General features: G+C 40.9%; 2 protein-coding genes across 4 annotated transcripts in view; one reads left to right on the forward strand and one right to left on the reverse strand.

Annotated features, from left to right (window-relative positions):
• The window catches only part of Acsf3 (Acyl-CoA synthetase family member 3), a 28,419-nt gene extending 14,156 nt beyond the window's left edge, over positions 1-14,263 (reverse strand). Inside the window, exons 1-9 of one of the 2 annotated variants that reach the window (XM_071687684.1) lie at positions 14,147-14,211; positions 12,618-12,704; positions 12,172-12,398; positions 11,808-11,938; positions 8,066-8,193; positions 5,093-5,321; positions 4,627-4,783; positions 4,301-4,501; positions 3,226-3,371 (exon numbers count right to left, since the gene is read on the reverse strand). In XM_071687684.1, the coding sequence (XP_071543785.1) occupies positions 3,226-3,371; positions 4,301-4,501; positions 4,627-4,783; positions 5,093-5,321; positions 8,066-8,193; positions 11,808-11,938; positions 12,172-12,386 (1,207 nt within the window). In that variant the 5' untranslated portion in view covers positions 12,387-12,398; positions 12,618-12,704; positions 14,147-14,211. Of the gene's footprint in view, positions 1-3,225; positions 3,372-4,300; positions 4,502-4,626; positions 4,784-5,092; positions 5,322-8,065; positions 8,194-11,807; positions 11,939-12,171; positions 12,399-12,617; positions 12,705-14,146 lie in introns of both variants that reach the window. The other variant, XM_071687685.1, reaches the window with a different exon arrangement.
• Positions 1-26,696, forward strand: part of LOC139762701 (alkylglycerol monooxygenase-like) — a 255,753-nt gene that overhangs the window by 219,255 nt on the left and 9,802 nt on the right. Inside the window, exon 2 of one of the 2 annotated variants that reach the window (XM_071687687.1) lies at positions 14,136-14,275. In XM_071687687.1, the coding sequence (XP_071543788.1) occupies positions 14,136-14,275 (140 nt within the window). Of the gene's footprint in view, positions 1-14,135; positions 14,276-22,102; positions 22,457-26,696 lie in introns of those variants that run through there. The other variant, XM_071687686.1, reaches the window with a different exon arrangement.

Genomic DNA, 26,696 nt, shown 5'->3' on the forward strand with positions numbered 1-26,696 from the left:
TCAAGGAATAAGTTAATTTTCTTTTTGCACATATCACATCAACAATAATGTGCCCACTGTGCCCAATAGTAGTTGCTGGAAAATGACAGCAAGCTCAAAAATCAAGTAAATTTGCTCACATCAGGGCTATTACTCATCACTTGCCATTCAAGATAGCCTGCTATGCCTTATGAACATGCCGTACTGCACCAGTGAGGAGAAGAGGGGGACCAGCTGTCCTTGTTCAGTCATCTTATACACAGACCCAGCAAACCTGAAAAAGAAGAGAGATAGAGGAAAGAAGAACTCCCCAGTCATGCTGTCTGAAAAAAAATCCTTGAAAATTTACTTTCATCTCTAAAAACAAGGAGATGATGCACGGTCCTCCTAAAGTTGAAAACACTTTTCTTTCCCCTAAAATGCCGAACAAGGAAACTGATATGAGAACAAATACGAGGGTTATTGAAAGGAAACTTTATGGTAGAATATTATCATTAGTCTTCCACAAAATGATTGCCAATAACAGCAAATCCCGACAGCATTTAGCACTCTGAAGATATCACCAAAGGATCACCTTAAAACTCATTAAAGAAGAAAAGCTCTTCATCATCATCATCACAGTCAGAAATCCTTTTAACATTTACTAATCCCATTCCTGGAGTTCAAAAATCCTTACCCCATGACAAAAGGATGTCTAATGAAGGTAGGAGATGAAATTTTCAAAGACTGGGGAAGAAGAAAAAATCCAAATTAAGTTTAACCGAAGCCATGCTCATCTGCATGCAATTCTGCAAAGAACCCACTAAATTTCTGCCTTTATGAACAGTAACTATTACCCTCTGAAATTAATCAGAAATTAGGGTAGCAGGGTACTGCTAACCTAGGTGCCTGGGTGTCCCTGTTTTTTGACAGCTTTTTGCACTGGGACAGGGGACCCAGTTTTTAGAAATCTCATTTCTCAGCAAATATACTCTGAGTAAAATGGTCCTTGGCAACTAAGGACAGGGCTAAATTACACTGCATTTGGAAGAGGCTCAATACTAAGTGCTATTGACAAAGTCGCTTAACTTGTTACTATAACAGCAAACACAGTAACTGGATACTAACTGTCATTACCATCTAACTAAAGAAAGCATGAAACAAATCTGGTGAGCCACAAGTGCTCATTCACACATTTGGAACAATGTTGATTACAATGATCACAATTAAGCAGCACATGATAATTCTTAAAACAATGCAGTTAATGAATGCCATCCATATATGATGTTGCAACAGTGTCAACAACATGCCCGAGTATCAGGAATATAAACTACCAGCCCAAAATAACTGACAAACTGGTTTGTCCGCAATCCCTGCAAATCAACTGTCGAATCAATTTCAATAGCTGAAACTAATCAAGCAAAATTGTGTCTCCTTTTTCTCATTCTAAAGAAAATTCACCAATGAGGAAGTACAGATCCTAGTCCACAACTTACCTGAAAATATGTGAAGCCAAATCTTTCATCTTTTACTCTGCAGTTGTATAACAGCACACATACACAAAATTCAACAATTAACCCTTGGGAATCAAATAAATTCAAAGTTCACTCATGACAAATAAGTCATACACTGCATGAGGAGATTGTTGGTAAAGAGCAACAAGTGAACAATATTTCCATTAGCTATCTAAGGTTACTAGCTGCTGACTCCATTTTGTATTGGCTGCATAGAGGTGCTGCCAGGTGGCATCTGATAAAATTACCATTAAAGAGACATAAATACATCTATGAATATGTTATTCCCACACTCAGCGCGATATGAGATACTGTCATTCTGTAAAGGAACTCGATATTCACATACATGAATCTCATAACTATGATCCTAAAACAAGTCAATCATCACAATTTGGGTTGGCTAGATAAGGATATCTCTGATATAGTTAAATAATTTCATGTTTTTACACAGAGCTACACAATGACCAAAGACAAAAGCTGTAACTATACATGAAATATTCTGTAATATCACATACAAGAATGATTCATGTACAATAAGGTTAACATGCCCAAGCAAAGCAATGTATGTACATCTAGTTATATAAAGAGCACTTTGCAGCTTCAATGTGAGACTCTGTATACACTGATATAATGGCAGTGCAAATGAATATTATTGCCCTTCAAATTTCTTAATGTTGCACTCCTGTATAGAAACTGAGGTACAGAATGAAACCTCAGTGATTAGGTCATATGATGAACAGCCCCATAATAGGGCAAGAAACAATAAAAAGCTGGTTTACATATCTAAAAACAGATGTCAAAGATAAAGTTATGATAAAAACAAGACATGTCCTTGTTCTCTGCCCTAAACCAGAATCATCCTGAAAGTAACTGTCATATGCAACAGAAGAATGTTATAACAACATTACAGGTGTTGTCATGCTGATATCTTCCATGTAAAGTTGGGGAAAAAAGATGTTCAGTCTCAATACTTTACCACAGCATTCAGCTAAATTTGGTCAAATTGTGCTCAAGCAGGAAGAAGACCTCTGAATGCTGAGGTTCACCTATATCACAGTCTTCTTAAAAAGGATGGCCCAACAAATATAGAGAACACTATCATAACTTCCAAGTGCTCAAATTATAAAAGAAAGTATTCCGACTTAAATTTTGCAATAGCTGGATACTGCTGGGCTCTTGTTAAGCCTTCTAAATTTCAGAACTCTTGAGCTCACAGATTTATCATTACTCTGAGGTTATATAGAGCACAAGTCCAAGAGAATGGTCTATACAATGTAAAACTACAAATTTTGAAATAATAATATGAACCATGGATGTTCTTGAAAGACCCTACTAGGCTTATATATATGAATGTTCAATTCCTGCAAGTCACCTCATCTTCAAAGCAATCAAAGTGCTGAACTCACTGCTGAAAGTGGTCAACATTTCAAACAGAAGGAATGCAGTACTTGGCAAACTGCATATGTTAATGGAGGCATTATGAGGGTTGGTCACCATTTAGTAGACCAGTTCAAACTGTTGACTGATTTTTTATCTGCCTGGAGGTAATACATTACCAGTCTGAATCCCTATCATTCAGTTCAGCCAAGCCTATAGGCAATGAGAATCTTAAAACCACATGAATGATCCATACTGAATACAAAGTCTGACAGAACAGTCCAGAATATCTGTCATTAAATTAGAAGACATTATATACCGCAACTTACCAAGTTGAATAAGGAAAACATTTATTTTCAGCATATTAAGTTCTTACCTGGTTTACGTGTGCCCTTCACAGGATTTGAGAGGGCCATGCCAATTTCTGTCATACCATAACGTTCCAGAAGAATGTGTCCTGTGATCTGATGCCAACGTTCAAGGATTGGTTCAGGTAAGGCAGCTGAACCACTTACCATTAGTCTGTCAAAGATTATCATAACTAAGGAAGGGTTTTGATCACCAGAAAAAGAAACTGCTTTAAACCCAAATCCAAAGGATAAATGAGACCTTTGAAGGAGAAAAAATATTGTAAATAATGAAATACCATAAGGCACTATTTTAAGTAAAGTCTCAATGAATATGCTATAAAATGGGATGGGTACTAAAAAGCCCTCCAGCAACAAGGAAATTTACCATAAACATATTGAGGGAATATGACAATCAGAAGACTGCATGATAAAACAGGAGCTTGCAGTTGCTATCTTAGAAAGGGAGAGAGCACTGCAATATCATTTCAATTGTAAAGAATTGCCTCTCCTAATTAAGATACAACAGAATGCACACAGTAGCAAACTATTTTAAAGATGTTTTTAATGAAACAAGAGAATGGATATTAGTGAATAAAAGCAAACAGGGCTTTAGGAGAACCACTAGTAAAATCTATATGCAACTATGCTTGATGGAAGGTGTTACAAATATAAGATATGAGGAAAAGCAACCAGAAGCAAAGGAGTTTCTATCAAGAGAGTAATGCATGTATGCAATCAGGAAGAGAGAGAATGGTAAATGGTCCCAGGTGAAGGTGAGTATGCAGCAAGGGTCTTTGATGTCACAATGGCTGTTTACTCTGTTTATAGATAGGGTGGTAAGGGAGTCATATGGGAGAGTATGTGAATGAAAGGCATTTTTGTGCAACCTATACGGGGTGGGAGGGCCTGGGAGGTAAGTTTGTGGGGCTTAACGGAGAAAAGGAGTTCTCTTGTTTTGATGCATTATATATAACAGCTACAGAGTGGATAAGAGTGAAAGAGGGGGCCCCTTGTCTGTTCCTGACACTATCTCACTTTGAAGGAAATGGGAAACAAACACAAAAAAAGAATATACACAAAGAAGAATTAAAGGGAACTAACCTTATGTTTTGTGTGCAAACTGATTTTACATAGTCCTGCATGCGAGCTGTTTTTATCAATCTGTTCTCATATTCTTCAATAAGCTTGGCATACATTGTTGGAACTGCCATAAATAAATTCACACGTGACTGGACAGGAGTATCAAGTGATAACAGTTCACTCCATACGGATGGTGCAGAGAAGTTTGGCAACATCACTACTCTGAAATAAATCAATATATTCTAGAACACATATACATTGCTCAAGTGGCTTATTAAACACCCAGATCAACAAAATTCATCTTCACTGGCATTGTACAATAAAATGTACCCACAAACATACTATACCTTGCACCAACATAGAGAGGACATAGGAGAGCATTAACAATGCCATGTACATGGTGAAGAGGAAGGCAGTGCAGGATGGTATCACCAGAAGTCCATACCCATGCCTGATGGAGGCAGCTCATTTGTGAAAGCACATTCTTGTGACTCAGGACCACACCTGTGTAAACACATTAAGCACAAAAAAGCAACTTCCAAATAGCAAGCTCCTTAAATGTTACCATAATCCATATCATATGGTGCAATTCTTGGAAAAACACGCCTTTAATGTCCATTCCATATTCAAAGAAGCATTTCCATCCCTCATTACCTCATGTTACTTCATTCAAAGGCAACAGAATTCATTAGCTATAGAATTTTTGCTCTGATGGATACTGAACTGATGTGGATTTCTGCAATCAACCTCTTTCAACTATTTGGAAAGTTCACTTTGCTGAATTTTCAAAGAAGGGAACCTCATTATTTTTACCTTTTGGTGGACCAGTGGTACCACTTGTGTAGATAATCATGGCATCACTAACGGAGTAGAACTCATTGTCTCGACCACATTCCTCTTGATAATTACTGTCTACAATTTGAACTGAATCTGATACTTCTTGAACTGAATCTGATACTTCTTGAACTTGATCTGATACTTCTTGAACTTTATCCTCCATGGGGGCTGATGGCTTGAAGAAAAACTCCTCCAGTACTATTACCTGAATGAGAAATATTCATTTATTTACTATTATGCACTAGCATATTAGGTGTATTTCTCCCAGAAATACATCTCAACAGCAGTTTACAGAGCCTGTAAAGCATTAGCATCCAACCAAAGACCTTTGGAAACAGAGGTTTCTTTTCTTTGGTCCTTCCACTTTCAACATGTAAACCTACTTAGTCATCCTCAACCCACCAATCCTTCTTGTATGTCCATACACTTTAAGCATACTCTCTTCAGCTCTTCCATACATGTTCCTCTTACTAGCTTTCTGACTCTGTGATTTCTAATTTGATCAACCCTCTTCACGCCACATACTGTCTTCAAACATTTAATTTATATCACATCCAATCTCTTCCACACCTTGTCATCATGGGTCCATACCTTGCATCCATACAGCCCTATTTGGACTACTATACTGTAAAACATACTTATCTTTGCCCTTTCAGAGAGACCTCTGTTTCCACCATTCCGCATTGTGCCTTAAACCTTTGCCCCTTCATCCATCCTATGGTTCACTTCAGCTCTCATGGTTCCATTTACTGCCATATCCACTCCCAGGCACCTAAAATGCTCTATCTCCTCCAAGGTCTCCCCATTTAAACTCACACACCTATCTCTTTCCACTGCAAAACCTAATAACCTTGCTTTTATTCAATTACTCTCAACTTTCCCAAACTCAGAAATCAAGTTCTACAGTTCCTCTCACATGTCAACAGTGTTGTGTCATCAGGGAAAGGTAACTGACTAACCTCCAGCCACCCACCCCAACCTAAAATAGACTACAGATCTGATGCTCTCACCAAGATCCTCACATACAACTCCCTCACCACCAGACTGAATAGCCATGGTGACATACCCCTGCTGCAAACCATCTTAACCTAGAACCATTCATCCTCTTCTCTCTCTACTTGCACACATCCCTTATTTTCTAGATAGAATTCCTCCCTGGTCCTAGTAGCTTTCCTCCAACCCCATATATTTGTAACATCTTCCATGGAGCATCATCTCTATCAACTTTATCATAGGCTTTCTCCAAATCCATAAATGCCACAAACGAACCCTGTTTCTCTAAGAGATTCTTCAAGAAAAACAAGATCCACACATCCTCTACAACTCCTAAAGCCACACTGTTCCTCTTCAATCTGATGCTCTGTGGATACCATAACCCTTTCAATCACCTCTATCCAATACAACTTAACTGGTACAACTTACCTGGTTCACACACCCAACTTATACCTTAGTAATTCGAACATTCATATCTATCCCCTTTGATTTAATACAACGGCACCATACAGGCATTCTGCCATTCCTCAGTTCATCTTACTTTGAGCCATGCACACATACATCAAAAATCTTAACAAACCAGTCAAGAGCACAGTCATCTTGAGCAATCCACCTGCAGTCCCACTCACTCCACAATTAATCTAATATAAGTCTTTCAACACCTACTTCTCTTTTCACCAAACCATTTGGCATGAATCTTTCACTTCACATACTCCCCTAACCCAAACACCTTACATCTGCCATCCTAACAATTATAACATTCAGCAGACACTCAAAACACTGACTCCATTTGCTCTTTACCTCATACTTACCTGTTACCACTTCACAATATACTCCCATCACTGATGCTCCCATTTGTTCTCCTCACATTATAAACTTTACAAAACATTTCTTACTCTCCCTGAAGTTTGCTGATACTCCCTCACCCCAACTCACATTTGCTCTCTGTTTCAACTTTGTTTCCCATTTCTTGCATAGTGAGGCAGCACCAAGAGCAGATGAAAAAGGCCTCATTTACTCACATCCACTTTTTGGCTGTCATTCATAATGCTCCAAAACCATAGTCTAAATATCCACAGCCAAGCCATACAGACCAATTCCATAGCTTCTTCTGACAACTTCATGAGCCCAGATTCAGTTCAACGACAGAACATTATCCCTGGCATACCAAATTATTTCAAGTCACTCAATATCATGGACGTCTCCCATCCTCCTGACTATTCAGGACCCAGCACTTCAAAACCTCTTCACTCCATTTTTCCATCTCCTTTTTGGCCTTCCCTTCCTTCTTACTTTCACCACTTCTGCCACAAAAGTGCTCTTTCTTAGCCTTTCTTAACTCATCCCCTCCATACTTCCAAACCATCCTACTAGCTCTCTAAAATGAGATTGTACTTACTACCACACCTCATTCTTACACTCATTCCTAACAAGATCCTCAGCAAACTGGAGATGACCATGGTTGGGGTACACAACTGCTCGTGCCATGTTGTCTACCATGAGAAAACAAAGAGAAATACTGATGGAAATTTTTAATTTTTTTCATACATATTTGCCATTTCCCACATTAGTGAGGTAAGAACAGAGGACTGGGCCACAGAGAGAAAATCTTCACTTGGCCCCTTTCTCTATTCCCCCTTTTGGAAATGTAAAAACTGGAGGAGAGAAATTCCAAGCCCCCACTCCCATCCCTTTTAGTTGCCTTCTGCGACACGCAGGGAATACATGGGAAGTATTCTTTCTCCCCTATCCCCAGGGATAACTGATGGAAAATATGAAGGAAAGATGCTTCAATTATTCTGGAGGTAGATAGTATGAACAGCTTCATATTTAAAGGAGTGAGGGAATTTCTGCATTTAACAATGACAAACCTCTTCTGAAATAAAGTATCAAAAGGATGCTTAATTGAGAACAAAGCATTATATGATTCATTTCTTCAGGTCACTAAATTCATACCTGCTGACCGGAGATAATAGGTTTTATCTTGTGTGTTAGGTCCGATGTTGTGACAATGATGGAAGCATCACTATCTCTGACAAAATACTCCAGTTCAGGAGATGGGTGTCTGGGGCAGAGTGGCACCGCTGAGGAATAAAGCAAAATTAATTACCATCAAACCAACTTTTCTGTGAATAAACTTTCAGTTTACTGTAATGCGTAACTGCATAAGGGAAACAGAGAACTGATCTGTGAGAATCTGCTAAGATATTCTAAGCCTAGACTGGGTGAGGTAAGGATAATACAAATTTATCCATATCTAAGACACACTGGATAGTATAATAATGGAATTTTTACCAAGTTTTACCATACAACAGATTGTATAACAAAAACTGTCACATTTGAAACTTAGGCCACTAACTTGTATAAAGACATAATCCCTGGCAATGCCTGGAAATCCAATCAAACAAAATTAATGCTTCTAATATATATATGATCAACACATCCTCTACCACTTCTGACATCACATTGCTCTTCCTCAATCAATACCTTCCCATATAATTTCCCAGGAATACTCAACAAACTTATACCTCTGTAATTTGAGCACTCACTTTTATCCCCTTTGCTTTTGTACAATGGCACTATGCAAGCACTCCACCAATCCTCAGGCACCTCACCATGAGTCATACATACATTAAATAACCTTACCAACCAGTCAACAATACAGTCACTCCCTTTTTTAATAAATTCCACTGCAATACCATCCAAACCCACTGCCTTGCCGGCTTTCATCTTCCGCAAAGCTTTTACTACCTCTTCTCTGTTTACCAAATCATTCTCCCTAACCCTCTCACTTTGCACACCACCTCGACCAAAACACCCTATATCTACCACTCTATCATCAAACACATTCAACAAACTTCAAAATACTCACTCCATCTTCTCACATCACCACTACTTGTTATCACCTCCCTATTAGCACCCTTCACTGATGTCCCCACTGACTTATGCACTTTACCTCCTTCCATAACATCTTTTTATTCTCCCTAAAATCTAATGATACTCTCTCACCCCAACTCTCATTTGCCCTCTTTTTTACCTCTTGCACCTTTCTCTTGACCTCCTGCCTCTTTCTCTTATATATCTCCCAATCATTTGCATTATTTCCCTGCAAAAATCGCCCAAATGCCTCTCTCTTCTCTTTCACTAATAATCTTACTTCTTCATCCCAACACTCACTACCCTTTCTAATCTGCCCACCTCCCACACTTCTCATGCTACAAGCATCTTTTGCGCAAGTCTTCACTCCTTCCCTAAATACATCCCATTCCTCCCCCACTCCCCTTACGTCCTTTATTCTCACCTTTTTCCATTCTGTACTTAGTCTCTCCTGGTACTTCCTCACACAAGTTTCCTTCCCAAGCTCACTTACTCTCACTATTCTCTTCACTCCAACATTCTCTCTTCTTTTCTGAAAACCTCTACAAATCTTCGCCTTCGCCTCCACAAGATAATGATCAGACATCCCTCCAGTTGCACCTCTCAGCACGTTACCATCCAAAAGTCTCTCTTTCGTGTGCCTATCAATTAACATGTAATCCAATAACGCTCTCTGGCCATCTCTCCTACTTACATAAGTATACTTATGTATATCTCTCTTTTTAAACCAGGTATTCCCAATCAACAGTCCTTTTTCAGCACATAAATCTACAAGCTCTTCACCATTTCCATTTACAACACTAAACACCCCATGTACACCAATTATTCCCTCAACTGCCACATTACTCACCTTTACATTCAAATCACCCATCACTATAAACCGGTCTCGTGCATCAAAACTACTAACACAGTCACTCAGCTGCTCCCAAAACTCTTGCCTCTCATGCTCTTTCTTCTCATGCCCAGGTGCATATGCACCAATAATCTCCCATCTCTCTCCATCCACTTTCAGTTTTACCCATATCAACCTAGAGTTTACTTTCTTACACTCTATCACATACTCCCACCACTCCTGTTTCAGGAGTAGTGCTACTCCTTCCCTTGCTCTTGTCCTCTCACTAACCCCTGACTTTACTCCCAAGACATTCCCAAACCACTCTTCCCCTTTACCCTTGAGCTTCGTTTCACTCAAAGCCAAAACATCCAGGTTCCTTTCCTCAAAACATACTACCTATCTCTCCTTTTTTCTCATCTTGGTTACATCCAAACACATTTAGACACCCCAATCTGAGCCTTCGAGGAGGATGAGCACTCCCCGCGTGACTCCTTTTTCTGTTTCCCCTTTTAGAAAGTCAAAATACAAGGAGGGGAGGGTTTCTAGCCACCCGCTCCTGTCCCCTTTAGTAGTCTTCTATGACACGTGAGGAATGCATGGGAAGTATTCTTTCTCTTCCTTTCACTACAAAATATTACTAGGTATTTCAAGTTATCTTTAATTCATCATGCATTTCAGTCAAATGTCATGGCAAAATACTTCTCGATTAACAGCATACCATGAAAATGTATTCCAACTTATCAGATAAATATCACTCGCCAGGGTTTGTACATGCCTTTTCTTTTTATTTCCTGCCTCCACAGGAAGTGTGTAATTTCCATCAGCACAACTACCATGAAAGTTACTGAAACTTTGTGAAGTGCAAGCACAGGAGGTAAGGCTGTCACACTGAATGTGAAATCAGGCATCATGAGGAGGTTTGATGCTAACAAGAAACTCGTTTCTTGTTGTCTAAGGGTATTGCGCTTACTTAAGTAAGGCACTCCTAAGATGAATATAAATAAAATATTCTCTAGATCTTTGTCTGGCACAGCATTACCTTCTCTGTTAGTATAAAGGAAAAGGAATATTGGAATGGAAAGATGGAAAAACATACTGAGTGCACTCACTCTCCCCTCTACGTACTTGCCTTACTCTCATGATGAAAACTTCTCACTGCTTCTAACGAAGGTTAGGCTCAGAGGAACTGGCCAGTGAAAACTACGATTATCCAAAAGGCCAAGTCATTACAAAAAGTAGGCTATACAAGGCAGAGGAAGCATTTAGTGAAAGTAAGAGTGGTTTAAAAGGTTAAAAAAAAACATTATGGACAGCATAACATTATCAATGGGGAGGCTACCAATGGTGATCTAGACATAACAAAACACTACTTTTTATATTTGACAAAAATTACATACCTCAACAAGTGCTTAATGTGGATCAGACTGACTTAATTTGGAAAAGCATGCCAGCCTGGACATTCATTAGCATGAAAGAAAATGGGTGTTCTTGGGTTCATGGCAATCAAAGATCACTTGATGCTTCTACCTGAAGGGAATGCTGTAGGAAATTCTAAGCTTACGCCCTTGCTAGTATTTTTTCAGAAAATCCCTGGGCTACAGAGAAATATGAAAATTCAGCATTGTCTGTGATTTGGCATTCTAACCAGAAGGTTCATGTCACTCAAAGTATTTTGTTTTCATGAGTGGATGAGTGACTCTCTGTCCAGCTAATGTACCAACAAATTTAGCCAATATAATATTGCTCTTTCTTGACAAAGCATCAGTCCATCCTCAAATGTTTGGGTCGAGATTCTCCTTAAAAACACCTTCCATACATCAGCCCATGAATCAGGGTGTGACTGCCATTTTAAGGTATATTACCTGAGGAGGACATTCTGCCAACTCATCAGAACTGAATAGTATGCTACAAACAAGGTCTAATTAGGAGTATGAAGTAAACATGATTTACCAACTGAGAATTGAAAAGTAAAGAACTTTAGCCTACCAATATGACCAGCCATCCATGTAGCCCACTGTGTGATTACATACGAAACATCATTAGGACAAAGGAAGGCAATACGTTGTTGCACAGAGTCTTCACCAAGTAGGTTCTGCATTTGCCAAGCCAACTGACAACTGATGGAGAGACAACAATGGCATTAAAAGTATGTATAAAAATTATATTTGTTATCTATCTTCAAACAAACCGTTTGAAATATGTAATCTGATCTGTACAGTAATAAGGAACTGGTACACAGATTCAACCATAATGATGAAGTTTATTGCATTGCAGAACAATTTCCATTATGTGTCTAAAGTAAAAACTTTGAACCTATATTCATTCTGGAAAGAGAACATATCTTCCAAACCTTAGTCTATGGATCTGTTTATATGTATGTTCCCCATGTTGGTCTTTGATGGCTATATTATCTTCATACTGTAAAGCTTTTCGAAAAATAGGCAATACTGAAGAGTTTTTGATTGCAGACTTGTGTATCCACTTTTTGGATAAGCGTTGCCATTGGGTAGAATGTGACAAGTGTGAATGAAGAAGCCATACTCTTCTGATGGCTATTTGTAACATAGTTCTTGTATCCTGAAAAAAAAAAAGCATTTTGAGTTTCTCTTACTGTAAACCCTAAAAAAGAAGGTTCTGAAGTATTAAAAAAATAATTCCTCTATTGAAGGCAGAGGTCTGGAAGTATTAGAGAGAGCACTCACTAAATAGAGAATAAAAAGACCAGTCTATGCTCAAATCTCCAAAGTGTCTATGAGACCAACTAATACTCCTTTATAGGCACAAAACATTGTTTACCTTATAGCAGCCCACTCAAGCCTATGATATTACTGGTGCAGTAATAACGTGGCACCTTCTGAACACCAACTGGAGACTTTTTGAAGCCTGTAAAAGTTGTTAAAGTGACAATAAAAGAAATTGTATTTGGAAAGACCATAAGTAATGTCTTTAATACTTCAAAATCCAGATTCATCACTGAAATGAACCTTATGATTATAAAAGATCACATGAAAATAGAAGAGGGACCTTCAGAAAACCCAGAGAAAAAAATGTCCATAAACTTCATAATTTCCACCTATTCTTAACTGTGTGCTGGGAGGAGGAAGAGGAAAATGTCATCTCTGAAGAGAGTACAGAGAGTTTTAGGGGACGAATGCACTTCTGAATGGTATAAAAGTCACTCCATCAGACACACCTAGAAGAGGAAGGATAAGTGGTCATAATTACTGAAAATGCACAGAGCAACAGAGGACAGGGCTACCTATAAGTTATCACCAAAAGATCCAACATAAGAATGGCTAAAGAGACTCAGGCTACCAACCCTGTTGTACAGAAAATACAGAGGTGTCAAGAAAGAAGTCTATAATATGTAACCTGGCTAGAAGAGTAATGTATTACATAATGTAGTAAGATTAAGTGATAATGAAGCTCTGAGAGATCAATGGATGAAAATCCACAAAAGATGACATGCAGTTAATATCAGAAAATACACAATGACCCTAAGGACTGTTGACACATGGAACTCCCTGACAGACAATGTTGTGTGCTCCTATCTAGTTTAGGTTTAGAGTAATCAGACACTAATAAGAGACATTCAAAATAATTCAGTCATTCAAAGATACCAACCTAAAAGCTGCAAAAATCTATACCACTGAAAATAAAGGTCATTATCAGTTACTATGGTTGTCTGGTGAGGTTTTCATAGAAATGTATATAGGTAACAATGATCATCATGCTATTCCAAATATTTGGAGATCATCCCCAGACATCTTCACCTTGTAATATTGTCATTTTTAAATACCAAATCCACAATAGCTATATCCTGAAACATATTCTTGTGGTACTCATCTGTCCATCCCCCTTTCATCTGAGTCCTCTTATTGTGCCCAAATTTATAACTGCTGTAACAATGTTTCCAACTTACCCTACAATTTGTCTAATCTTTAAATGCCTCCCTTCAATCCTTTTATTCATATGGTGTGATAATTGTCCTTATATCCCAACACCGACCTTATCAATTACGTCTACTATGTGTAAGTGAATTGATACTCTTTTCTTCCACATACTTTGTCACTGGAGAAGTACCCTTATGTTGCCTACATTGACCAGAAAATGTTACCAGGCAAAGTTGGGCTTGCTAAGAGGGACATGAAACCTTACTTCTGTCCCTCTCTCGTTAATTAATGTCCAAGACCAATGATCTATAAAGTTATGCATTTACTCCTGACACTGATCTTCCCAGTGTTACCAGAATACTGAAAAATTCCACTATGTAAGCCATGTAAAGTTATACTCTAATTTCTCCCAAACACACAGATGTTACGTACATAACCTCTCAAGTCTCCCTGTCTCTGGAGTCGAACCCACGGCCCCTAGTACCTACGGGCAGAACGTCAGCCAGCCAGCCAGTCAGCCAGCGAAGGCTGCCTCAACCACCAACCACACACACACTACAAGTAAGTGCATTTCGTTATTAACTTGTAGATAAATGAAGTGAAAGACTGGTTTTGGTTTCGCATACATGGCATGAGGACAGTACTCCTTTATGCAAGCCTTTCGCACATTCTGCCCTTAAATTTTTGGTCCATTAACCAGAGCTTTCAGTGCATGTCGTAGTTTTTCCTTCCTTGCATGACTCCGATTTCAACTTCAACTGTGCCTCTACCATCCTTCCTGAAAAGTATTCATAGATATTTATGTTCACTCGACGCTTCCATTTCTCTATATAGTGACATGAAACTACGATCTCTAATAACCCCTTTAGAAAACTAACATCTCGCTCAAATTCGCATTCACTTACCCTCCTCTAATACTTACTGAGATGGTCCACTATTTTCTGTAGCTGTTTCTTTTAACTAATAATAGAGCATTATGTGCATACACTAGATGTGGCACTTCCCATTCTCTTTCTCCATGGATGAATATCTAGCCACAATCACCGCACCTTGTTCTTACTTCACATAAAGTTTCATCTCTAAATACATGAAATGACATAGGGTTAACATCGAACCACCTTGAAGCACTCTTCAACATCCAGTTGAAACCACTCACCCATGCCATCACTAATTCCCATACATACAGTTTTTTTTCCCCATTATGAAATGAAACTATGTGGAGAAAAAAAACATGAAAGAGTAATAGAGAATGTAGATCCAGGAGAGAAATTGTGACTGGTGACCTGAAGGAAAGAGAAGGGGACAGTGACTTATGGGTTTGAGGTCTCAGGTATAAATGACAAGTGATAAAAGAATACGTGGATTATGCGGGTATTACTTATATGAGGAGAGAGTTCCACTTATAAGTATACCTTAGATTATTATATACACGAATGCACACGGGACAGACATGAGGACAGATATTAACATTTTTAAGTCAATTTTAGTCGCATATACTTAATCATTAAGCATATGTCTGATGTAAATGTTAGGAGTATCCCACATCAAATCATTATACTACGGTAAGCACTAAAATTCCCGTAATGTATCAAGATATATACAAAAGTTATAGATAACTTGCGAAGCTCGCAAGTTCATTTACAACAATATATATATATATATATATATATATATATATATATATATATATATATATATATGTAACATAGCCGCGATATGAGTGGACTCGCATCAGTGCTACAGACATATTTTTGCGATGGTTACCATTTGCTCGTTACCAAGGCTGTTCGCTGCCAGTGTTCGCTACCTGGACCTGAACTTACTTAACTATGTAACTAATATGTTTACAAAACTTAGCCGGTGAACCTGGCAACTGTAGCCCCCGGTCGTCTGCAACAGATAACATATAAATTATACGCCATCAACAGATGATTAATATGATCTAAACAGCAGTCCATCAAGGCAGATTGATGTAGTTATTTTCATTCTCCTTTAAGGTCTTTTCCCGCAAACTATGAGAAAGAATGCTTTGAAATATTAGATGAATTTATTTAGACATATTAATCATAGTTTTGAGTAGTATGCAAGACTGCAAAATGCAAAAGTGCCCCATATAGATGACTGGATTGAAATGAATCACGAATAAATGAATAATCTCTCTGTTTCTTATTATTAGCTGAGCAGGTAGATGAAAACTGTGTTGGATGAAAGAAATTCTGTCTTACATAACCAGTTCTTCATCGAAAGATCACTGTTATAAAACTATCAATGTAGTACGTTCAAATGAATGAAACTCTTATATTCGAAATGAAAAAAAATATGCATGTATATATGCGGATTAATTTTCTATCATTTACTTATGTTTCACTCACAACAACACTCCATTTTATAGTGTTATATTACTAGCCTCTGCGAGAGGTTATGTAACGATAGTACGCTGGAGGGATTCTTTCATCTGACACAGTTTCGGTTCTAATGTTTTTAGGGACATGTATGTATTTAGTTATTGGTACAGTATTGGGGAATATATATATATATATATATATATATATATATATATATATATATATATATATATATATATATATATATATATATATATATGTATATATTCCTATGAGTCTACGGGGACTCCTAGCTTTGACATTTACCGTATTTGGTCTATTTCAACTATCCTCACGCTTACACTAAATGCTACTTTACACCATTTCATACAGGTTTCTAACTTAATTCGAATTCTAGGTATAAGCGAAAAATGGCTTAGCAACTCTAAATGACGCATCACTGGTTTTATCTGACATATCTCTTATGTTTACCAACATGCACTGATTTAAGTACTTCAGTTTTTTTTTTCTTTTTTTACCTTGATGTTCTGCGTCGTTGTAGTGCAGTGAGTACTGTGTGAATCGTTGTTTGTGTTGTGAGCACTGTGTGAATCGTTGTTTGTGTTGTGAGCACTGTGTGAGTCGTTGTTAGTGTTGTAAGCACTGTGTGAGTCGTTGTTAGTTTTGTTAGCACTGTGTGAGTCGTTGTTAGTGTTGTAAGCACTGTGTGAGTCGTTGTTAGTTTTGTTAGCACTGTGTGAGTCGTTGTTAGTGTTGTAAGCACTGTGTGAGTCGTTCTTAGTGTTATGATCACTGTGAGTCGTTGTAGTGCTGTGAGCACTGTGTGAGTCGTTTTTATTGTTGTAAGCACTGTGTGAGTCGTTGTTAGTGTTGTAAGCACTGTGTGAGTCGTTGTTAGTTTTGTTAGCACTGTGTGAGTCGTTGTTAGTGTTGTAAGCACTTGTGAGTCGTTCTTAGTGTTATGATCACTGTGAGTCGTTGTAGTGTTGTGAGCACTGTGTGAGTCGTTTTTATTGTTGTAAGCACTGTGTGAGTCGTTATTAGTGTTGTGAGCACTGTGTGAGTCGTTTTTAGTGTTGTGAGCACTGTGTGAGTTGTTGTTAGTGTTGTGAGCACTGTGTGAGTTGTTGTTAGTGTTGTGAGCACTGTGTGAGTTGTTGTTAGTGATGTGATTACCGTGAGTTGTTGTTAGTGTTGTGGGCACTGTGTGAGTCGCTGGTAGTGTTGTGAACACTGCATGTTCACTGGTTGTATTGTAAGCACCGTTTAAGTCTCTGAGAGTGTTATGAGCACTGTGTGAGTCGCTGGTAGTGTTGTGAGCACTGCATGTTCACTGGTTGTATTGTAAGCACCGTTTAAGTCTCTGAGAGTGTTATGAGCACTGTGTGAGTCGCTGGTGGTGTTGTGAGCAATGTATGAGTCGCTTCTAGTGTTTTGAGCACAGCATAAATCCCCATCAGTGTTGTGAGCACCGTTCTAGCGGCTGATGGCGCTATGAGCAGTGTGTTGGAACTGTTGCACGGACATTGTGAGTCAGTGGTGGTGATGGTGGTAGTATGAGTACTTTGTGAGCGACTAATGGCATTATGAACACTAAAGAAGGATCATGTAGTTGTGAGTACACCAAATTATTCATGAGCACCGTGTGAGTTGCTTGTGTGTTATGTACATTGTGTTAAATGCCAGTGGTATTATGAGCAAGGCCGAAGCTTCTGAGAGTATAATAGACATCGTTTGAGCAACTGGTCCTGTGAAAACTGAGTCTGAGTTGTGAGCGATGTGTTATAGGATTTCTTCAACATTATTCTGAGGACCTAGCGGTGTTATGAGTAATGTATAAACTTATTCACGTGTTTTGAGTCTTTTGTGAGAATTATTTGAATTGTTGAGGTTACTGCATAGGTGTTGTGAGACCTGGCGGGGCGTGGGGCGTCAGCAGGGAGGTGAGGGGCTGTAGTCATGTATTGTGAGCAGATGTTCCTCCCTCCCCATCACGCTGGACAGGTGTTCCTCCCTCCCCATCACGTTAGACAGGTGTTTCCCCCTCCCCCATCACGTTGGACAGGTGTTCCTCCCTCCCCATCATGCTGGACAGGTGTTCCTCCCTCCCCATCACGTTAGACAGGTGTTCCTCCCTCCCCATCATGCTGGACAGGTGTTCCTCCCTCCCCATCACGTCGGGCAGGTGTTCCTCCCTCCCCATCACGTCGGGCAGGTGTTCTTCCCTCTCCCTCACGTAGGGCAGGTGTTCCTCCCTCCCCCATCACGTTGGACAGGTGTTCCTCCTCCCCCATCACGTTGGACAGGTGTTCCTCCCTCCCCATCACGTCGGGCAGGTGTTCTTCCCTCTCCCTCACGTAGGGCAGGTGTTCCTCCCTCCCCATCACGTTGGACAGGTGTTCCTCCTCCCCCATCACGTTGGACAGGTGTTTCTCCCTCCCTCTTCACTTTGGACAAGTGTTCCTCCCTCCCCATCACGATGGACAGGTGTTCCTCCCTCCCCATCACGTCTGGCAGGTGTTCTTCCCTCTCCCTCACGTAGGGCAGGTGTTCCTCCCTCCCCATCACGTTGGATAGGTGTATCTCCCCTCTCCCATCACGATGGATAGGTGTTCCTCCCTCTCCCATCACGTCGGGCAGGTGTTCCTCACCATCACGTCGGGCAGGTGTTCCTCACCATCACGTCGGGCAGGTGTTCCTCCCTCTCCCATCACGTCGGGCAGGTGTTCCTCACCCCATCACGTCGGGCAGGTGTTCCTCACCCCATCACGTCGGGCAGGTGTTCCTCACCATCACGTCGGGCAGGTGTTCCTCACCTCACCTTCGTCAGGATACAGAAGGGACGTTGCGTCACTGTCCCCGACATCCTCTATCCCCCCCCCCCCCAAAGCCTCTCCACCTGTGAGCTCCGTGTCTGGCGCCCAGGTCAGCGTCTTTGCACTGAACTTAATCAGAATCTGCTGTGATTAATGGCGTCGGGTTCGTGCGCGACATTACAATCCCGTACTAAAGGAATAAAGGAAAACCCCCCCCAGTCGTCGTCGTCGCTGGCGGTGGAGTGTGGAGAGATAAGGCGGGGCCTCGCCCCTCGCGGCATGACCGACCTCGCCTGCGCCTGCCGCGGGACCTGATGTCGGTGGGTTGTCCTTAGTGAGACGACACAGCGGAGGGAATTATATTCATCCCTCAAAGTGGGGAAAAAAAAGAGTGAGGAAAAAAAGAGGGAAAAAAACTGCTGCTCTGGATACAAAGGCAGGGCGTGAAGTGTCGGGGGTGGATCTCGTCGCCCTGTTGGAGGAACCAGCCAACAAGGTGGTTTACGAGCAATTTGGTACCTGCCTAGTACGACTAGTGACGTAGGAGGGTGGTCATGGAAAGGGGGAGGAGAGAGAGAGAGAGAGAGAGAGAGAGAGAGAGAGAGAGAGAGAGAGAGCGGTGAGGGTGGGTTGTTTCGGGTCGACTTCAAAACCAGTGAGGGGATGGGGGGCGCCGGAGTGAAAATAGAAAGTCACAGAAGGAAGGGGAAAGGAAATCCATTTGGATGAAATGAGAAGGTCTAACAGGGCGAGTGTGTGTGTGTGTGTGTGTGTGTGTGTGCGTGTGTATGTGTGTGTATGTGTGTGTGTGTGTGTGTGTGTGTGTGTCACAAAGTGGCGTCGCCAGGGAAGTTGTCTAAGTCCGCCGGGTTTCCCCTTCGAGGCCTGGCAGCCTTAGTGGCTTCCCTTCTTGCTCACTCCTATATATTTGTTGACATGGCCGGTAGATCAGCAGTCGGCCACCCGGTGATAAACTTTTTGACGGGAGGAAAAGAGAAAAAGATAATAATGTCTGGGGAGAGAGAGAGAGAGAGAGAGAGAGAGAGAGAGAGAGAGAGGGGGGGGGGGGGATCATGAATAACCAGCAGGGACTACGTGAGAGTTATGTTGGAAGCAGTTTTAGAAATGATCAAGTTTCCCGCCCTTTAGGCAGACATTTTGACACAGCAGAAGACTTTAGTCTGACTGAAAGGAAGTGTGAATTGGTAGAGTCAATAAGGAATTTTACTCACTCTGTGAATGTCGAATGGGAGGATGGTAGTACAGAAGAGTGGGATAGCCTCGAGGTCAATACTAACATCAGCGGTGAATACTAACGTTAGCAATGAATACTAACATTAGCGGTGAATCCTAACGTTAGCGATGAATACTAACATCAGCGGTGAATCCTAAAATCAGCTCTAAAAATTTCATGTTCTGTAGACAACAAACAGAGCTACTGGAAAGTTAGACTCGGTAAATAGGGACATGAATCATGAGACCTTATTAAGATCACCTCAACCCTGGTTGGAAGTGGAGTGGTACTCCTGGAAAGTTAGACTCGGTAAATAGGGACATGAATCATGAGACGTTATCAAGATCACCTCGACCCTGGTTGGAAGTGGAGTGGTACTCCTGGAAAGTTAGACTCGGTAAATAGGGCCATGAATCATGAGACGTTATCAAGATCACCTCAACCCTGGTTGGAACTGGTGTTGTACTCCTGGAAAGTTAGACTCGGTAAATAGGGACATGAATCATGAGACGTTATCAAGAACACCTCGACCCTGGTTGGAACTGGTGTGGTACTCCTCCGTGGTGTAAGAGTGACTAAAATCTTACCAGGAATACAGAACCGGATCACAGGGAGGTTGCTGCAATGGGTGCGTGTGTTTCGAGTGAGGAATGGTAACTGAAATATCTAATGAATTATTTTCTATACCAAGAAAGTTGAGGGTTTTTTTCTTTTTTTTTTTTGGCGTGTGTCGAACTGTCATCTTTAGATGATTTTGAAGTATTAGGTGAGACGAATATATAGACGAAGAGTATGTCTAGTATAAGTGTGACTAGAATTTGTCTTTCCCTTCAGTTGCGGACATGATAGGCGTAGAAATATGCCCCACTTGGAAAGGTAAGATTAATCAGTTTGTTCGAAGATATGAGACAACGCAACGGGAGGGAGACTGAGCTCCTAAGGTGGAGAGAGAGGTATCATAACGACCAAGGCTCGTGTGGCTGTCCCTTGCACACAAACTACTGAAAGAAGCATGCTGCGTGTCCAGGTCTCCGGTGCTGCGACGCGTAAACGAGACAGCTCACGGGATCAGTGGGTAATTAATACCTTTAGGTGAGAGAGAGAGAGAGAGAGAGAGAGAGAGAGAGAGAGAGAGAGAGAGAGAGAGAGAGAGAGAGAGAGAGAGCGAGAGAGAGAGAGAGAGAGAGAGAGAGAGAGAGAGAGAGAGAGAGAGAGAGAGAGAGAGAGAGAGAGAGAGAGAGAGAGAGCAACATCACAGTGGATGGAAAGGAAGAGAAGAGAGATGATGATACGGAGGGGTTAGTCATCGCTCTCTGGCAAAGATAGGGTAAACGAACCACTCCATACAGGAACGAATAAGACCCATATAGATATAGGCTAACTGTGATGTGGAAGAGCAGCAACACCAGTACAACACCCACAGTTCTTGGGGAAAGCAGATTTTGTGATGTGCCATGTAAGTGGGGTTTCCAGGAAGGTATGGTAATATTTATCATGTCTATGTTATTGCAAGGTTGAATTGTAGTGTTTTGAAATCTGATAGTAGGAATCGTGTGAAATTTAGAAAGATATATTGGCAAGAACTGCATTTATTGTACTTGTTGAATTAAGCAAGTTACTACTGCTCCATTCGGAGGCTCTGCGCAAGTTCGAATTAAGAGAGAAAATATGTTCAGTGCGAGAAAAAGAACAAGTACTGGAGCCAGGAGAGGAAGGAAAGACTTGGAAGCGTCAGTCAGTGGAAGCGTCGGTGGAATAAGATAAGGGGTTGAAGAAAGATGAGCATGACGACAGGAAATATGTGGTATAAGGCTACATGTAAAGTGTGTATAAGGACACTTTTACACTTACGAGGACATGTGGAGGAACCAGTTCACCTCGGTCGGGCCTGGGGGCTTCACGTAAGCTGAGGAACTGCATTACAGAACTGCCTACCCGCAGGATGAGGCTTGGATGACATTCCATTTGAGAGACGGGCGAGGCAGAAGGCGTGAGTGTCATAGAGTGTCGTGGGGGAGGGAGGAGCAAGGCAGCCACGTCAACAGTAGCACACGACCGGCTTGACGGGCCTGTCATACAACACCAGTCACTCTACCGCCAGCCACCGTCCACGGCAGACACAACACCACATCCCACCCGACCAACTACCAAAGACACACACGCCCGAGACAATCCATCCAGGATGTTAGACGAAGCGGACTTAGAGGCGGCTTTAAACGCCTCCGTCGCGTGTGTGAAGGACGCCTTTAAAGTCAAGATAGCGTGCGAGGACGGAGCGAAAAATGACAGCCTCTGGAAAACCACAGCCTCCGTGGACGCCATCGTCGAACCCGGCTACACACTGCAGGTGAGACTTTAGGCTGACAGTCACGGAGGTTGAATCCACCAACGCCCTGCCGCCCTCACAGGCATTGCTTGCCCGTCATGGTACTAGTTACCTACACGTGTACTGTACGGGAGGGAGTTCTACGCTCGTGGGACCCCATCTCTTCAACTTTCTTTACTTCGTACAACAATATTTTAATTTTTGCATGGTCTCAGCATTTACAATATCATTTATTGTTTCATTCCATTCACCATACTATAAAAGTATATATTTAAACACCCTACCTTAATTCAAGTACCCAGTTCATCGACCTGCCTTAAGGGGAGGATGAACAATTGTTATATCTTTGCATCTTTTATAGAACTACTTACTGGTGACGTGATCGTATTAGCTTAAAGGCCAAAAGGTTGTGACCAGGTCGCACTTTACTCCTCTCTCCTCCACGATGGACTTATGTGTGATCTCTAACTTATACATGAGAGGAAATATGTTCAGCATGAGAAAGAGAACAAGTATTAGAAGGAAGGCGAGAAGGAACAGTTGGTTGAAATGTGTTAAACTGAACAGGGTTAGAAATGGAATAGAGATCATTTACAGAAAGAAGAAAGTAGACGACAGGTGAGAACCTCAAGGAACACCGCTGTTGATAGGATAAGAGGGGATAAAGCCGTTCCTTTCGACGTCAATATGCAACGGACGCATGAGAAAGCAAGTTATGTATTAGGGAACAGACAGAAGCAGAACAGCCAAAGGAAGGAAAGTTAAAAAAAAAAAGAAATGCTCTGAAGATGTTTAGTGCCATGACATAAGTTTCACCAGAATCCCTGTGAGGGGATTACTGAAGGCGAGTCCCATAAGAGATCACCAGTGGATCTATCGCTGCTAAATCATATTAGCGATCACACGAAGCGTATTCAGTCGTAAGGGTTGAGAAAGTGAGTTAGAGGAAGTTTCAGACGTTTTTGTCTACAGCGAAAATGAGAGCAGTGGAGCAATGGTTAGATGGGGCTAGAGCTGAATCCTTACCTGGGGATGAGCTGCATCAAGATGTGCTTACAAGGGGACGGAAAAGTCTGGGATTTAAGAGAGACGAAATAGACGAGCAAGGACCGGAACCAGCTCAAAGGCACACTCCCATATGACTCGAGGAAGTATGCCATCTGGGCCATGCACCTTGTCCAATTAGAATTGGGAAAGCATTCGAAAGACCCTGAGGCGCGAGGATTTGATAAGAGACGACATAGGTTCAGTGGGATGAGATAGGGACTGATGATTCGATGTTGAATCACCCAAAACTGAAGTAGAGGATAGAGAGGTACGAGAAAGAGTGGTTATATGGGTTGGAGAGTTGGTTATGCATTGATCAGGTCTGAAGAAGTCGGGGTACGGGAAGGTTAAGAAGTTGAATTACTGTGGAGATTCTTTTGATTTAGCTTAAGATAACTGAGTCTGGCTTTATCATTGTTCTTTTTTCATTTCTTCATCTACCACATGATCAGACTAAAGCATTACATGATCACTTATTCCAATTATCTTAAAATATATTCTCATTTATCATGCTACAGTGTAAGGATAGTGTATTCCCATTTTCCATGCTACAATGTGTTAGGATAATATATTGTCATTTATCATGCTATAATGCACGAGGATAATATAGTCTCATTTATCATGCCATAATGCATGAGGATAATATATTCTCATTTATCATGCTATAATGCATGAGGATAATATATTCTCATTTATCATGCCATAATGCATGAGGATAATATATTCTCATTTATCATGCTATAATGCATGAGGATAATATATTCTCATTTATCATGCTATAATGCATGAGGATAATACATTCTCATCTTCCATGCTATAATGCATGAGGATAATATATTCTCATTTTCCATGCTACAGTGTGTGAGGATATATTCTCATTTTTCACGCGACGGTATGTGAGGATTACATCTCTTAATGATGATGTATTAGCCTCTATGATTGTAGTATGCTCAGTGACATACAGATGCAGGACATTTGCATATATACGCTCCCAGGACATACACCTCCATGACTAAGTTTTTTTCATGAGAATCAAAGCTTCCTCAATCTATGTGTTAATGACTGAAGTCCCCCCCATTACCAGAGCAATAGCATATCTTAGAAGTTCGCGTTTTTATTACATCTTCATTGTTCCTTTTATTGATATCTTTGTACATTTCTCCTCTTGGAGGATTATGAATCACCAACCAGCCATGGAGTCACGAACTTCTTCTTGAGAACAAATAAGCCCGAAGTCCTTCGTAGAATTGGGATCAGCAAGTAGTAAGTTCCAAGACCTTGGATGTAGGAGGTCTGTACAAGTGATTCCAAGTACTTAATGATCATCTACAAGTACTCTTGTAGAGGAAATTGATGAAAGAAAAAGACATTCAGTATCTTGTTTAGAAATTCAAAAATACATAAACACTAATGGAGACAGTAAGGCATCATACATGCATTTCATGGCTTACATTTTTGCGAAAGATAAAAACACTTTTGGCAAAATGGTGGACGTCTTTAAAAAGAGTTGACGAGGCGCCTCCTCAACCTCCGAATGCTCTTACTGTTACTAGGTTCTTCCCTGGTAACCGTGGAAACCATTCCCCCAACTGAAATATGATCACTTTTTTTTTATGAGGAAGGTGGGTACGTGACCACCGAAGCTATACTAGTAACTTCCACATCTGACACTTAATTTGATCGGGGTAAAGGAGGATTGGGTTGCATGAACCTCATATTTTGTGAGCCCACAGTACACGGTATACTGCTAGTTGTCATGCACTCTTTCACCTAATACTGTTCCTTTTTCCAGGGATCTGCTGGTTAAGTAGACGACGCTGGCATATGAATCACATTAGGTCCCTGACACCAGTGTCCGTGTGGACATGTGTGACCGAGAAACTGATACATTGATGGAAGCCTAATTAACTTCTCGAGAAGAACAATTCGATCCTTCATTTAAGCGCGTTCCCCAGCCGTACGCGAGGATAGGATCGAACCTTCGTTATGTCGAATATTGGTTTTGTCTTTCCACGTGAGAGAGACGACGTTCTTGAGGTCAGCATGTGGCCTCATCCTGCCATGTGGTCAGCAGGTGGCCCGCATCTTATCATGTGGTCAGCAGGTGGCCCGCAGCTTCACTATTATGCGGTCGGCTGATGGCCACAACCTTCCCATCATCCCATTCTCAACATATCATACTTCAGACACACGAGTTATGTTAGATCGATGGTCAGATATTATTAATAGTTATGATAACTTGTGGTGACGAGAAATTGCATCCTTCTTTCCACCACATCATTACCTTGTACTCTGATAGCTTATTCCACCACAACATCTCAATCCCAGTTGATAGATTTTTCGATATTTTTCTAGATTTTTATTTCGATTTTCGTGTAGGTCATATCTTACCTTTTCTTTCCCACACATCTCTAATTCTTTTTGCCTTTACTTTTAAATTTCTGGTCTGCGCGACGAGGAAGAAAAAGGCTTAACTTACACATCATCGTCATGATGTGATAGGCTTCGACCGATCTCCTTGTATGAGGGAATGTCAGGCACGCTACGCTTCGTACTCTTGTCTCACCAGAAACATAGGTGTCATGTTCCTCTCTAACCCTGTCTCAACTGTACCTGCTACACGTGTATCTGTGGGCATGCTGGCGTAGAAGAAATCGTGTATGAATGGATCGTGAGGAGAGAGGTACAACGCAGGGGAATGAAGTCTTTTTTAAAAGCTGGTTGGTATGAGAATCTGATGATCAAGGCTGTTGAGTGTCACTGTGGTTGTTTAACGTTTCCACAGGTGAGGCAGTACGCGGAGTGAGTGCGGTGAATGGCAAAGGTTTACTGCAAAATGGCAGAGCAGAATAGACTTTGTCACGAGTGTTGTTTGCGGATGACGCCGTTGTATTAACAGGAAACGGGAAGATGCGGACTCCAATGTAGGATGGACTGTTAATGTGTGTGAAGGTAAAAGATACAGCATGTATTGTACATGACTGTGTAAGGAAGAATCTCATTTTTGAAAACAACTGCTATGAGTGAAATATCAGTGTGACTGAAGAATAAGAAGCTGCGAAATGGTATGAGTGTTTGAGAACGATGATCAATAAAAACAGTAGCGTGAAAGCTGAAGTTGAACATTAAGTAATGAAATAAAAAAGAGTATGAGCAAGGACACCTTTGTAACCTCTGTATTCCACTGGCTCTACTGCTGACAGGGTAAACACCA

Source organism: Panulirus ornatus, chromosome 44, assembly GCF_036320965.1.
Source record: "Panulirus ornatus isolate Po-2019 chromosome 44, ASM3632096v1, whole genome shotgun sequence".
In the NCBI taxonomy this organism is placed as follows: domain Eukaryota; kingdom Metazoa; phylum Arthropoda; class Malacostraca; order Decapoda; family Palinuridae; genus Panulirus; species Panulirus ornatus.